This window comes from Temnothorax americanus, unplaced genomic scaffold (assembly GCF_048541705.1).
Source record: "Temnothorax americanus isolate GAGA-0224 unplaced genomic scaffold, ASM4854170v1 Scaffold135, whole genome shotgun sequence".
Taxonomy (NCBI): domain Eukaryota; kingdom Metazoa; phylum Arthropoda; class Insecta; order Hymenoptera; family Formicidae; genus Temnothorax; species Temnothorax americanus.
The window spans coordinates 187,501-203,510 of record NW_027509270.1 but is presented as its reverse complement, the minus strand read 5'-3'; the positions used below and the strand labels follow the sequence as shown (position 1 = coordinate 203,510).

The window sequence follows — 16,010 nt, the reverse complement described above, 5'->3', positions numbered from 1 at the left end:
GAGATACGAAGAGGCTTGGCTTCTCTATTTCTAGTACGGTGTCATAAGTGCCTCGTCGTGAATAAAGTTTGCACAGGCACGCAACAATATACCGATAAACACAGCCCTCGCTTCGACATCAATTCGGAAGCAACATTAGGTAATACTTTATGACAGATTATTGTGCTTCTATTGTTATTAATTTTATAATTACTATTTATTATTTGTACATATTTAATTTTTCGCTCTGCAGGTATCCTACATTTTGGTTTAGGATGGACACACTTCAAAAAAATGCTAGCATGCATGAACGTACCACATGTATGAATTTTAACACATTTAAAAAATATGAACAAGAAGTGGGAGTTGCTGCGGAGGAAGTATCGAATGAAAGTTGCGTAGAAGCCACTGCGCTGGAAAGAAAACTCACTATCGAAAATGCTGAGAGCATCGAAAAGTTATTGTAAATGACTACATCTTTTATAAAATAGCATATTTTACGTTAATATTTATATATTCATATTTTTGAATTCTAATTGTAAATATGAGTCATTCAATTTGTGTTTACTGTTTGAAAACATAAAGTAATTCGGCTTTTATATTCTCAATGGTTATTTACAAATCAGGTTATTTACAAATCACAGTTATTTACAAATTAATTATTTACAAATTAGTTATTTACAAATTAGGTTATTTACACATTAGATTATTTACAAATTAAATTATTTATAAATAATAATTATTTTGATCAACGTTCTTCGATGTAGAATGTATTATGTAATCTAAGCTCTCTTCGAATCCTAATTACACACTTATTAAAACTGAGAAAAATAATATAAAAACAAACCTATGTGTATTTACTCTTCTTTTCAGGCCTGAACAGTTCCAATCCAATTTTATAATTAATTCTCGACCGCAAAATGATCCTATTCCTACCTGTATTGAATCCGAACCTGAACAAGAACCTACTGTTACTTTCAACGATGTAATCCGCGTTGCAGTGTCATACGATATGGGATGGAGTACGCGAGGTGCAGGTCGAAATTACGACAGCTTGAATGGCTTCGGTGCCATTGTTGATCACCGTAGCGGAATGATTTTAGATTATTCAACATGTAATCGGATGTGCAAAAAATGCAATGCAACCGATCAACCTCCGGATCACGATTGCCGCAAAAATTTTGATGGTTCGGCGAAAGCTATGGAGCCTCACGTCGCTAAGAAACTCATTGTCAATAGCAGCATACTTAGGGCCCAAAATGTAGAAGTGGGTGTACTCATAGGAGACGATGACAGCACAACCAATGCAGTATGCCAAGCTGCCAGCAAACATTTCATCGTGAAACAATCCGATATGAACCACACATCAAACGGCGTCAAAAAAAGATTATACACGATTCAAAAAAACCATAAAGAACTTACAAAAAACTGCATTACATATCTCCACCGGTGCTTCACGTACGCTATGTGTCAGAATAAAGGTAACAGCAGAGCGATGGCTGATGCAGTCCGTAACATTCCGTACCACGCTATAAACGACCATAGTAAATGTGGCCACTGGTGTGGTTACATTCAGGACAAGGAAAATTACGAGCACAGAATCATTCCAGGAGGAATTCGGGAGCCGGGACTGTTCGAGGCACTTCGAGAAATCTTTGACAAGCTGGCCAATAATGCCGTAAAATTTTCGGCGGGTGCATCGAGTAATACCAACGAAAGCCTAAACGCAACTATGGCTAGCAAAGCTCCAAAATCTCGATGTTACAGTAAAACTGCGTCCGCCGACTTCCGATTCGCTTGCACAGTTGGCCAGAAAAACATTGGGGAAGGATACACGCAAGCGATACTGAAAAAGCTGGGCAAATCGCCGGGCAAGCACCATTCGCGACATGTTGCAGCGTCACAAAAAATTCTCCAAAGGCGACGGCAATTGATGAAGACATCAGCTTACAAGAAACGATGTATGCATTTGAAAAAGCTTCGGGCGGCTTTACGTCATAGAAAGGAAAACGTCGAAGGCATCACTTATCAGAGCAATGTCGATCTTTTAAATGAACTTGCAGAGGAAGACAAGACAGATCTAGAGGAAGAAGACAATAATGACATTGCTATTGTTCTATTAGATTTAGAAACATATCCCGCTTCGAAATGAATTGCGACATCCTCCAAATTGCCGCAAAATATGGCAAAAATTTGTTCGATATTTATGTTAACCCGGTTCAAGATATTTCTGTGAGTGCCAGTCAGGCGAATGGTCTAACGAGCTGTGGAGAACTCATGTATAATGGTCGACAAGTTCCATCTGTGCCGATAAGAGCTGCGTTGGGAATCTTACATGGGTGGCTAACATCGCTCGGAAAAAAGTGTTGCATTGCTACACATAATCTTTCATTTGATGGGCCCAGATTTATGAAACAAGTCATAAAATGTTCTCTAGAAAATGAATTTTCCGAAGTAGTTTATAGTTTTGTTGATACGTTACAGGTTATTAGAAATAGTACTGGTCGCAAAGGAAAAGGGGCATGCTCAATTAGCGGATTGGCAAATGCATTGAACATTTCTACCGTTGGAGCTCACAATGCGTCACGCGATTGTGTGATCCTGTCTAAAATACTAAATAAGTTGAAGATAACGACGCAACAACTTTTAACAAATTCAAAGACTTTCTCCGAACAAACTTTTATATGGAATACTCAGCAGAAAAGTACTGAAATTCTGTCAACATTAGCAGCTATGAAAAATATTGGTTTATCGGTCTGCAAGAAATTGGCGTTAGCTGAACTCGATATGAAAACTTTAAAAAATTCTTATGCACTGTGTGGAGCTGACGGATTTACCGAATTTCTTGAGACAAAAATCAAACAAAAAACTTTACAAAAAATTCAAAAAGAATCAATAAATAAAATTATTGATTTTTTACGGCAAGAGAAAGATTAAATTTGCCAAAGAAAAATCAAAGAGATTGTTTAATATAGTTTATTTTGTTTTTATTGTCTTATACTACGTTTACGCGAGCGTTACTTCTGTAGTAACTTACGATATATTACTCGTTTACGCGGAGTAAATTATCGTAAGTTACTACAAAATCCCGTTTACGCGAAGGAATTATCGTAAGTTACTACAGAAGTAACGTTCGCGTAAACGTAGTACTAGTTTATGAAAAAATATAGTCTTTTATGTATACTGAATATACTTTTATTATGCATACTGTGGTTGTAAGTGAACATGTATTGATAATATGACACTTATTAAAACTGGGAAAAATAATATAGAAACACATCTGTGTGTATTTACTCTTGCAAAATTATTGCTTCTTATTGTGTAATTTTTCCTGCGTTATTTTATATTCATAATTCCGCTATGTTTCTCATTTCCCCTTTCTATCTCTTCACGAGTGCAACGGAGACAAAAAGTTAGCTAGAAGTAGTAGAAGGCATAGATATACGTGTAGCGACTAGGGGGGTTTTTTCCAATTTGTCCTCGGGTAAGGACGGTTAGACGCCTTCAGCGACTGGGCTATTTGGCGCAATTGATCTATATCATCTAAAGACCATATACTATGGCCTCGTGTCTCTGTCACCATCAAAGATTATTACATCGCAGAATAACGTGGTATATATCCTCATATTCACAACCACATTTGCATCTCACACTCTCTATATAGTTTTTCCATGCGAAACCACGACTGTCTCGCCTCTCGGTCATAAAGTGTGTCGAAATAGAAAGTGCTCTTGTATCGAGCGTCATGCTCGATCGATACTCGCGTTGCCTCCCATGACTCCTCTCTCACTCGCCCCAGCAAGTCCCCCACCGGGACCGAGATGGTGGGGTCGGGCTCCTCCTCCGCTGCCTCCTAAGCAAGACCATCAGCTATCTCATTTCCCAGAGTGTCCACGTGTGAAGGAATCCACACCAGCACAATCCTCCTGCTACTCCATGATTTCGTGTAGCAAGTCACTATTGCCGTCGGTAATTCCCACTAATATTAAAAATCGGTCTGAAATCATGTCTATTCATCGGCTCACAGGAGTACCCCACCGGCAAAGCAACTCGCACTAGGGATTCCAAATGACTCCACCGAAATCTTGTTACTATCAGAATCTCGTTGTCATATTCCGAAACGTGTCGTGCCAATTCCTCCTCACAGCCACGATATCCTATGTAATTCCACAGAAGAAGCCTGAATTATGCTCTCCCGTGAGAGGGATTCCGTCCCTCACTATTATAGTTCCGCGGTCCATTTCTACGATAATCCTCTATATTCATATCCTTTTTGGTGACGTAATCAGCACCGCCTCGCGCAGGGGGGGATGCCTCCCGTCCTTCCCTCGTTAATACCTCAATCAAATCTATCCTAGTCGAAGGGAACTTCTTAATGAGAGACATCATCCTAGCGACGAACTCACTCACCGCAGCGTCCCGCTGCATCGCCTCATTTTCAACCTCACGGCGTGTCACTTGGGGCCCAGAGACTCCTCGATTACCAGGTAAGGCCAATCCTCTTCTATCCGCAGTAATATCCTCTTCCCGACTATTAAATTGAGCAAAATAGTTACCAATTCCACTTGTCATAGGTCTCGCTCTGCTTCTGGCCTTCGGAGGGTCTTTATTAACGTGGAAAAATTTACGCGGCGTCGATTCACATGCCTCCGGAATAACGGGACTCGTCCTCCGCGACGGCAACGCCGGCCAGCTATTAGTATCCATTCTGTTGTCCATAGGCCCACCTGTGGGCAAGGGTTTTCCCTCCACCAGTCTTCTCGCACAATGGAAAGAAATATTATTATGCGCCATAGTTTCATTTATGTTCCTATTCTTCTTATACATCGGGCAACCACGAAAAGTCGATTTATGCGGACCATGGCAATTGAAACATCGCGTAGGTTTTACACATTGGCCATTACCGTGTGATTTTTCTCCGCACACGATGCAGCGAGTGTCGCTTTTACATGCCACCTTAATGTGGCCAAACTTAAAACAATTGAAACATTGTTTAGTTTGCGGGATAAACGGCCTTACTCTGAGGTTAATGCAGCGTTGGAAAATCTTCAAATGCCTGATATTCTTCGACTTAAATGTAATCAAAATGCTATCCGTAGCCGAGAGAGACGATGTTCTTGTAGTAACATCCCACCTTCTTCGATACAATCTTTCTAAGCTTAACTATCCTCCCTATCCTGTATTGCTTCCCAAAGCTCCGGTATACCAGCCGGCCAATCTGTAACAACGCCCTTGCTAATGATAGAGCGTTGCGCAATATATGCTTTTATTTTGGAAATTCTCAATTTTTCAATAATACTAAGCGCGCGGTTGGCCTCCGTAGCATTAGCGAATTCCACTTCAGCTGAAAAGTGGTTGAGCATTTCCACAGCGGTGGGACAAATATTCGACTCGGCAAGGAGCATCCAAATCTTTATTTCATTCATGCCCTTTCTGGTAGCGGCATGCTGTGGCTCAAGCCTGACGATAATCTTAGCTTTACCTTCGTATTGTTCGTCAAACTCAGTATACCGTTGGAATTCCGGCTTGTTTACACATTTCTTCAGTCTTTGTTCGCTTACTATATATATCTCCTTTTCGACCCTCGGTATGGGAATCACGTCTGTACCACGCCGCTCGCCGCCGCTGTTCACGTGATCGCCCATGGTTACAGGCGTACGCTCGTTCTGACTATTATTATTGATATTTTCGTCTACCGGAGACGTCGTCACACTCATTTTATTTTTAATATCACAACTTATAGAGTCACTCCTATCACAGTTCGTATTGTCCACCCCCAACTCGTTCCCCAGGGGCGAAGGCACTTGCACATCCGTCGAGTTTTCTTCGTCAATAATCTGACTCACCGACGTGGCGCGTTTTTTAGTAATCCCGGCTAACATCATATCGAGCCGGTCGTTCAACGGTAAATTGTCTCTACTGAAGTCGTCAAAGCATTCCTCCGAAAAACTCGACCTCTGTCTCTTATTGCACTGTGACGTGTCCATCGACACGCGCTCATCATCGCCAGCATCCCTCGGGTCCACGAGGGTATTCATCCCTAAAATATCGCTCCCCCTCCGAGAGGGGAGCTACCAAAAATATATAACACCCGCCCGAATAAGAGGATAACCCCGGGGCAACACGAAAAGACAACACGACACCGACTATAACCCAGCAACTATCGTTATAAAGGTATAGAGCGACTCGTACACACGTCCGACTCGTGCGGCGGTCCGAGCCGAACTCCTGTAGCGACTAGCGACTGCCATAGGTTATGTTCGCTTGCCCAGCTGATTGCGACGTTGCCGCGCTTTCACGAGCCATCGAGATACATTCGTGCCGACAGCACAATTATCTCAAGTTATAATTTATTTCTTTAAAACGGTGTAGTGAATATACAATTGAAACTTGGCAGATATTTTTATCTATTTGTATACTAGATGTATAAAAAAATTCAAAATATTGGTAGCGCTCTTTCAACATTTTTTTAGCTGTTTTATCCGCCAAAATCGTCTCTTCCCATAAGAATACGTGTAAAATCAGTGAAAATTAAAATCGTTATATCTCAGCAACCGTTTAGTGGATTCGTTTCTACTTTTTTGTAGCACATCAGGAAGACTAAAAGAACATTCTTACAAATTTTTATCCGCTTGGTAGCGTTTTGAAAATAGGTGCAATACATCCTTAAAGACCGTGTACACGAATTTACCAACAAAAGTAGTAGCCGCAACGCTGCCGCCATCTGTAGGGGCTCTACCGATTTACATTTAACGCATCAATCAACAACAGATGTTGATCTATACACAATCTCTCTCTCTCTTTCTATTTACTTCTTTTTACATCAGAAAATATCAGAGCAGTTACAAATTTGACTAGAGTTAGTGATATAACTTATAACTATAAATATGATTACGCCGGTAAAGAATAAAATATACTAAAATAGGAAAAATATACGTCACAATTTCTACCAATTCCGCGATAGTGAATATATTTCATACAACTGCCGAAAAAGATATGTTATCCTTATAACCTCCATTCAACGGTGGGAGAATGGTAGGCCGCAGGGGAATCGAATTAATCCACGCAATTCCTTGGGCCCAACGCACCCACGGCATACCGAGTTCAGTACACCGCGGACATACACACACAGTTACACATACGCACAGTCATATACATAATCAAGAGAGGGTCTTTGATCAATCTTCCCCTCTCTTGATTGTCTCAAAAGTGTCTTCCAGTGTGCGAGATGAAAAGGGATTTTGCATAAGGGATCATAGTCCAAAGAGAAAAAATTGTACGAGGAAAAAAAGGAATACTTAAATGTGCGAGATAAAAAAGGAATTTATAAGGTGGAAGAAAGCATAGGGAATCATCGTAGACCAAAGAGAAAGGATTGTACGAGGAAAAAAGTGATTATACAGGATTGAAGAAAACCACGGATCAAGACCAAATTACGCTATATAGCCCAAAGGCGGGGCTGAAGGCGTTAATAACCCCAACCGCGCGCGCGCGGGGTTAACAACTACAAAAAAAAGGGAAAATGGTAGGACACGCGTCTTGTGTGTCAGCTGACGCGTGCGACGTTGCTAAGCAGCCACTCAAGACGGCCGCCATGACTCTCGTGTCGTATCGAAACATCGAAAGTTGCCGAAAGTTTGTCGAAAGTTCCGCTTTATTTATATACGGTACGGTCAATCAGTTTGGTGTCGCGTCAGTATCTTTAGAAATGTTTATTGCATTGATCAAACAGTTTTTTACTCGTTCATCTACTCGAGAAGTATGAACGTATTCCATAAATGTGCGATCTGACCCTCCTTTCTCTATTATCACCATGTAAAATTGGCAAAGTTTACGGACATATATCTCCGGAATCAAACGGTAAAAAAATTCGAAAATTTTCAGACACACTCTAGGAACGTTAACCTATCATTTAATATCATATTTTCTGGGTTATCTACATTTGACCTAAATGCAAGAACCACCTTAAGAAGATAGGCGTTCGGCGAGCACTGTAAGGTCTGTGTATGTACGTTCGCTCGTTTTCTTTTGAGGGATGTCTTCTACCTAGAGTCTTATATATAAAGAGAACCGCGACCGAGCATATATAGAGTATTAGGTAATAAGCGTACCACGGTAAAACTTCCGTATACGACCCTCCTCCGATTTTGATCTACTTTTGCAATAGTCTCTCTATTAAGGCTTCTGGGTAGTCACCGCAGTCATATTGAATTTCTTGCTATCGAGGCGAGAAATAACTCTATTTTGTCGTGCGTGGCATTCTCAAATAAAAAGACATTTTAGTAAAAAATCACTATAGATCGTTTTAAAACACTTCTAAAAATCGGGGACTATTCTTTTCCCTCGACAATAAACAAACAACCATAAAAAAAAGCCTGAACATACGGGAAAACAAGCCGTTTGACGATTATCGAAAGAAATGGAAAATGTTCCTCCGCATATGTATTTCTTGCAAATCTTATAGCCAGTCTGCAATGAGTCGTTAGTCGTTAATCAGATATCGGAAGAGAATCGGAAAAAGTAATAAGCGTATTGTAAGGCGATCGGAAATCTGTAATCGGCGATCGTAAGCGATTGGCCAAATGCCATCTCTTACGATCACCGATTACAGATTTTTGATTGCCTTACGATACGCTTATGACTATTTCTTCTGACTCTCTTTCGACATCTGATTAACGACTAACGACTCATTGTAGACTGGCCTTTACTCCTAGGTCAATTTTACGAGTTTCACGAATACGTTAAACGTCATAGCACAAGTACAGAGCGAATAATAAGGAAATTCCACGCACGACAAAATAGGTTGTCAACATGTCACAGAGGACAGAATTATGCATTGGAGAGAGTTCTTATTTTTACTACGACGGTACGTCGCCACTGTCAACGCGGAGTTCTCGGCTCAAGGACCAGGAGCTTTAAATAAGCTACTTGGGTTGGAATAGGAAGAGGCTTGAATGGGAACAAAGATATATGTACCACTTGGATTTTATTTTTTAAAAGTAGTTGCACAACAATTATTTTCCAAAGCAATATATATATACTCTTTGTAATTTTGGCGCAATTTAAAGATTTCATAGATTTTCAGTACTGACAGTGAATACCGGAACGCAGCCTAAATTCTGTAGAAGATACATAGTATCATAGTACTATTAGTTATATATTATTTTAAAAAAGTGATTTTTATTTGTGTTAATATATAATTAGATTCTGTAATCAGATGTCGGAAGAGAGTCAGAAGATATAGTCATAAGCGTATCGCAAGGCAAAAAAACTGTACTATCACTATTAGTTTTATTTTTGTAAAAATGTGATTTTTATTTTCATTAAGGTACAGTATAATGTTTTTTTTTTACCTTCAGTTATCACAATATTTCTTACTAATCTTTGTGCTAAAGTATGAGTCATATTCTTAGTTCTGTCACATCTTTTTACGCCCGAGGCGCACGACAGATCAAAAGGGTTAGGGAGCGAAGGATGGCAGGCCTCTCCGACGGTTCTCTCACACGGTCCGACGATTTGACATGAAATTTAATGTTGGGCGCCAGACGCGTAGACTCGCGTCCACTAAGTACGCTAAGATTGCGAAAACCCGAAAGAAGCACAAAACGCAATAAATCCGGCTTGCGAGAGATCGGCCAACTCGACTTTCCACTCGGGATGTGTGATGAAATAAACGATTTATTCAGTAGAACATTTCAGTAGTAACGTGTTTTGCGATATATTATATGTGTGTTAATAAAGTAACATAAAGAAAATAAAAACAACTTGGGGAGGTTGGCAGCCTTCGGACATAGGAATATGTTTAGTGGTAGGGGTCGGTAAAGACAATTTCCCCAACACTCCCGCTTTGGCTTTATCGACTATTGTCGATTTTTTCTTTGGTTTGATGATTATTTCCGCGGATTCCAAGTCGTTCACGATTGCGTTGGAACTGCTGCCTAGGCAGCGGTTTCATCAGGATGTCCGCTTGTTGCTCGTTTGATGCAACGTACTCCAGCGAGAACTCTTTTTCAGCATATTGTTCTCGCACGTAGTAGTATCAGACGTCAATGTGTTTCACACGTTTGTGAAACACAGGATTCTTTACGAGGCATATAGCACTCTGGTTATCCATATATAGCATCGTGGGAACGTCTTTGATGTTTAAAAGTTCCTTGATGAGAGACTTCATTCACGCGATCTCTTTCGCAGTCTGACAAGCGGCCATGTACTCGGAATCCGTCGTTGACAGAGCAACGGATTGTTGTCTCTGTAAATTCCATGAGATCGTTCCCGAGGCGAATTTTAGGACGAACCCTGTAGTCGATCGTCGCGTTTCCAATTCTCCCGCGTAGTCTGCATCGCTGTACGCTAGTAGCTCCTTTTTCTTACCAGATTCAAAATGCAGCCCGTATCCGATTGTACCCTTGGAGATACTTGATAACTCGCTTCACCTGGCTTTTAACTCACAACGAACTTACGCCACGAGGGCGACGAACCGAATCGCCGCACTTTCGGTTGCTCCTTCAACGCGCACCCGGGCCACCTCGATTTCGCACGACGCAAAAATTATGGGCGATCTCGCCGTGTCGACCACGCTGGCCGGCGGTTGCCCCCGAACACAAAATAAGGACTCGTATCGCGGACGATCCCGCGGCTTGCCACGCGAATCCCGAATTCTCTCGCAAACACGGAGATTCCGCGGCCCCGCGCCGATCCCGTCGATCCCTCCGTCCCGCCAAACACAATATTTGCCGTCCTCGAGGGCCCGGATACGTTACTCAGATATGAGGGCGAGTGCCCTTCAAATTACATGACCACTCGCGGCTCGCCGTTACCCGCACAACTCGCTCCCGTTATCGCCACGCAAAGCATCACTCTCATATGGCCAAGTCGCGACACGATTACGAACATAGACTCTAACACAATGAAACGCAACACGATTATTTACATTAACGCAACGAGACGCTACACAATTCGACCCGATTAATCCGACTCACAGATCCCATGCCGACTGTCGGCCGTGGCGATGCTCGCGGAGAGGGCACGATTTGTCTCTACGCACTAGAGAGCTCACTCTCGACAAGGCCCTGGCGCACTTGGTTCATTTGGACACCGTTCATTTGGACACGGTCATTTGGACACGATCAAATGGACACCGTTTATATGGACACGGTTCATTTGGACACCGTTTATTTGGACACGGTTTACTTGGACACGGTTCATTTGGACACGGCTCATTTGGACACGGTGAATTGGACACCGTTCGTTTGGACACGGCGAATTGGACACCGTTCGTTTGGACACGGGTCATTTGGACACGGTTCGTTTGGACATCGTTCATTTGGACACGGTTCATTTGGACAATTGGACATTTGGACCGTAAGAAGTGCTCGCCGCTCACTTGGACACGAAAAAGCGCGATCTGTTCGTTTGCACACGAGAATTCGCGATCTGTTTGTTTGCACACGAAAATGCGCGGCCTGTGCAGTTGGACACAAAAATGCGCGATCTGTTCGTTTGCACACGAGAATTCGCGACCTGTTCACTTGGACACAAAAATGCGCGGCCTGTGCAGTTGGACACGAAAATGCGCGATCTATTCGTTTGCACACGAGAATTCGCGACCTGCTCACTTGGACACGAAAATGCGCGATCTGTTCGTTTGCTCACGAGAATTAGCGGTCTGTTCGTTTGCACACGAAAAAGCGCGATCTGTTCGTTTGCACACGAGAATTTGCGACTTGTTCACTTGGACACGAAAATGCGCGGCCTGTGCGGTTGGACACGAAAATGCGCGATCTGTTTGTTTGCACACGAGAATTTGTGACCTGTTCACTTGGACACGAAAATGCGCGGCCTGTGCGGTTGGACACGAAAATGCGCGATTTGTTCGTTTGCACACGAGAATTCGCGACCTATTCACTTGGACACGAAAATGCGCGATCTGTTCGTTTGCTCACGAGAATTCGCGACCTGTTCGTTTGCACACGAGAATTCGCGACCTGTTCGTTTGCACACGAGAATTTGCGACTTGTTCACTTGGACACGAAAATGCGCGGCCTGTGCGGTTGGACACGAAAATGCGCGATCTGTTTGTTTGCACACGAGAATTTGCGACCTGTTCACTTGGACACGAAAATGCGCGGCCTGTGCGGTTGGACACGAAAATGCGCGATTTGTTCGTTTGCACACGAGAATTCGCGACCTATTCACTTGGACACGAAAATGCGCGATCTGTTCGTTTGCATACGAGAATTCGCGACCTGTTCGTTTGCACACGAGAATTCGCAACCTGCTTACTTGGACACGAGAATTCGCGACCTGCTCACTTGGACACGAAAATGCGCGATCTGTTTGTTTGCACACGAGAATTCGCGGTCTGTTCGTTTACACACGAGAATTCGCGGTCTGTTCGTTTGCACACGAGAATTCGCGACCTGTTCACTTGGACACGAAAATGCGCGATCTGTTCGTTTGCACACGAGAATTCGCGATCTGTTCGTTTGCACACGGAAATGCGCGGCCTGTGCAGTTAGACACGAAAATGCGCGATCTGTTCGTTTGCATACGAGAATTCGCGACCTGTTCATTTGCACACGAAAATGCGCGGCCTGTGCAGTTGGACACGAAAATGCGCGATCTGTTCGTTTGCACACGAGAATTCGCGACCTGTTCACTTGGACACAAAAATGCGCGGCCTGTGCAGTTGGACACGAAAATGCATGATATATCGTTGTAATTGATAATACTTGAGTCAAAAATTGCAATTGTTTTCACCATTTTTACATGTTGGCAATGTTCTTTGGGATCAGAAGTGATTCATAGTATATGGGTAAGGATAAGAATAGAAAAAGATAAAAAATTACATAACACATTAAGATTTATGTACGGAGATAAAAGTTACAAACTCTATTTATGCTTATTAAAACGTATGTATATTTATGACAATTTCCGTAATGTTATTTTATATCTGCCTCCTGCGCAATAGCGGTATAACAATACTTTAACTGAATATTTCAAATCAAATACGAAGAATTATAATATATAGTGGTCTCCGATAAAAAGTTACAAAAGAAAATCGCATATCATCACAGCGCATTGTACTATACGTAACAATATTAAAAGAAATAGTTGTCAAAATATCTTTCTTATCATAAATCTATGGTATATAAAATAAAATGCCCATTTTGGTAACAGAGAACTTACCTATACTAATTATGATTAAGCTTAATTAGGAACTAAAGTTTCTATAATCAGGCATTTTGAAAGGTATTAATTATTACAACAAATCATACAAAGTGCAAAATGTCTGGTTATAACTGATTTGTAGCTAAATTTAGAAAACAATTAATTTGTGCGGAGACTACTATGTATACCGTACGATATATGAAATATTAATATAATGGAAGATTCTCACTACGTCCGGCGTCAAAAACACGACAATCCGATATTCGATAAGATAATCAGTTTCTCAGAAGCCCTATTCTGTACATATTTAGCTACAATTTTGTACGTGTTTTTTACTGAGAGAAGCACGACCGAACTTATAGGTTGGTTTTCTATTGCTGCACCACTGACATGCATAATAGACATAGAGTGGGCACTGCGATAGTGCGATACTACGCCTGTATGCAGAAAACGAGTCTAAGGGCGCGGTCACATGGACTGATATTTTTCGCGTAAAGCGTTTTGCGTAACCAATCAGAGACGTTCCGCGTTTTCTATTACGCGGTATTGAATGTCCTTAGTTCACATAGACCAATTTTTTCCGCGTAACGCGTATCGCGTACCCAATAAATTACGACGTTTGGCATTTCTGTTGGGACATTCTAAAAGAATCAACGATATGATTGGTTACGCAATACGCGTTACGCGGAAAAAATGGCTCATATGAACTAAGGACATTCAACTCCGCGTAACAAAAAACGCGGAATGTCTTTGATTGGTTACGCAAAACGCATTACGCGGAAAATATCAGTCCATGTGACCGCGCCCTAAGGCTGAGTTTCCACTGAGCGCGTCACGCGTCGCGTCGTCCGAGTTAAACCAATCAAAACATCCCATTTGTCTCGTCACAAGTAATGTAATAAAATGGGATGTTTTGATTAGTTCAACTCGGACAACGCGACGCGTGACGCGCTCAGTGGAAACTCAGCATAAAGGTACAATTTCACGATGACGCTTGACGCTGGATTCGAACGTCAAATCTGGTCACGTGATAGTTTTTTGAATTCCTGCGTCGAGTGAAAGAAGCTAAACTATGTTTAGCTTTGACGCTCGACGCTCATTTCAGTCAATAACCAATAAAATACGGATACACGTCATAGACTCCGCAGACGCTCAAACAAGCATGGACCTATTCTCGAATCGTTTTCATGAAACTCGCATGCAAAATTCAATGCTTTTCAAATAGAAAGTCGCATACGAAAATCATTAGAGCAGGCTTGAGAATACGGTCCCTGGCTGTTTAACGCTATTGCCCCCTCCACAGATAAAGCGTCAAACGTAGTCACGTAACGAAATTTGACGCTTGAATCCAGAAGCAACGCTCGCGTTTACGTAGTAATTGTTCCGCGTGTATTTGTATTTGGCTTATGGCCACCATGTAGGCCGCATGCCCGTTCTCAATAGGTCGGTATTCATAGTCTTCAAGACAGTCTTAAGTAATGTCTTAAGACGCTTATACGGCTATGTGATTGGTTTATGATATCTTAAGATTTTTCTTAAAACGTTCTTAAATATAAGATTCGTCTATGAATACCGGCCTATGAGTACGGCCGTACGTTCCCGAATCGAGCAACGCGATTGGTCGAAACTTTACAGTAACTGTTACGAAAAAGTGTGTGTCCGGGGCTTAAGATCTCATGAATTAATCAGAGCCGTATTAGCGTCTTAAGATATTACTTAAGATAATCTTGAAATAAGGTCTGACTATAAATACCGACCTATGAATACCGGCAAAAGCCTATAATATTGTGGCATAAAGTATTTCAATACTGACAGTAATAGCGTTTTTTATTGGCAGAACTAGGGCCGATATCACAGTCTCCGATTAACGTGATCCTCCGATTACACTTCACTCTGCGTCTCTTTCTAACTGTTTCTTCTAACTCCTTCTAGAAAAAGACAAAGAGTGAGTTTAATCGGAGAATCACGTTAATCGGAGACTGTGATATCGGCCCCTAGTGCACACTCAGTGCACATTAAAGCCGTTATACATTGATTTAATCTTTAATATTTAAAGTAAAATGCAAATATTTTGATTGATAAAATACCCAATACATATTTTACCAAATAGTACAATAAAGAATATTGAGGCTTTCGTGACTTAGGGCCAATTTCACCAACCATTGTTAGCTTAACCGACGGTTAAAGTTGGCAGGATTGACCAATACAAATCCAATAGATTCGCATTAAACCATTTCATTCAATTCATTCATTTAACCCGTTTATATTAAACAGATTGGTAATTCTTCAGTTTAGCTACAGCAGCACAAAAAACGATGAACTTAGGTTCATTCGACGCGTTTTTGCACGAAACGAAAGAATCTGGCAGAAAAAAGTGTCGCTCTGCCCCGCGACGCGAGATATTAATTGTTAAAGTTGACAGGAATCAGGTTATGATTCCTGTCATACCGACGAGATGCAGCGACTAACGACCATGCCCTGCGGCCACATGCGCATGCTCAGTGGTCGCACGCGCATGCAAAGTGAAATATAGCAGCTATTTTGAATATTGAAAGGCATAAATAACTAATATATATGTCGAAATAGTTCACGCATACACTTCCACGCGAAACTAGGTCCACCCCCACCACCCCCCTGCTTTGGGGGGATGTGCGGTAGCCCGTTCCTTGTTTACGTGTTTACTGTTTATGCATACACAATATATATGTCAAAATAGTTCACGCATACACTTTCCACGCGAACCTAGGTCCACCCCCACCCTCCCCCTGCTTTCGGGGGATGTGCGGTAGCCCCTTTCTCGCTTACGTGTGTACTGTTTATGCACACACAATATATATGTCGCTACCGCACATCCCCTGAAA

General features: G+C 41.8%; 1 protein-coding gene across 1 annotated transcript; it reads left to right on the top strand.

Annotated features, from left to right (window-relative positions):
* Window positions 1-3,282, top strand: LOC143894294 (uncharacterized). The gene is made up of 2 exons (XM_077400464.1): window positions 1-139; window positions 233-3,282. Exon 2 carries the CDS (start codon window positions 992-994, stop codon window positions 2,129-2,131), a length of 1,140 nt encoding a protein of 379 aa, XP_077256590.1. The 5' UTR covers window positions 1-139; window positions 233-991; the 3' UTR covers window positions 2,132-3,282.
* Window positions 3,283-16,010: the final 12,728 nt, after the last annotated feature.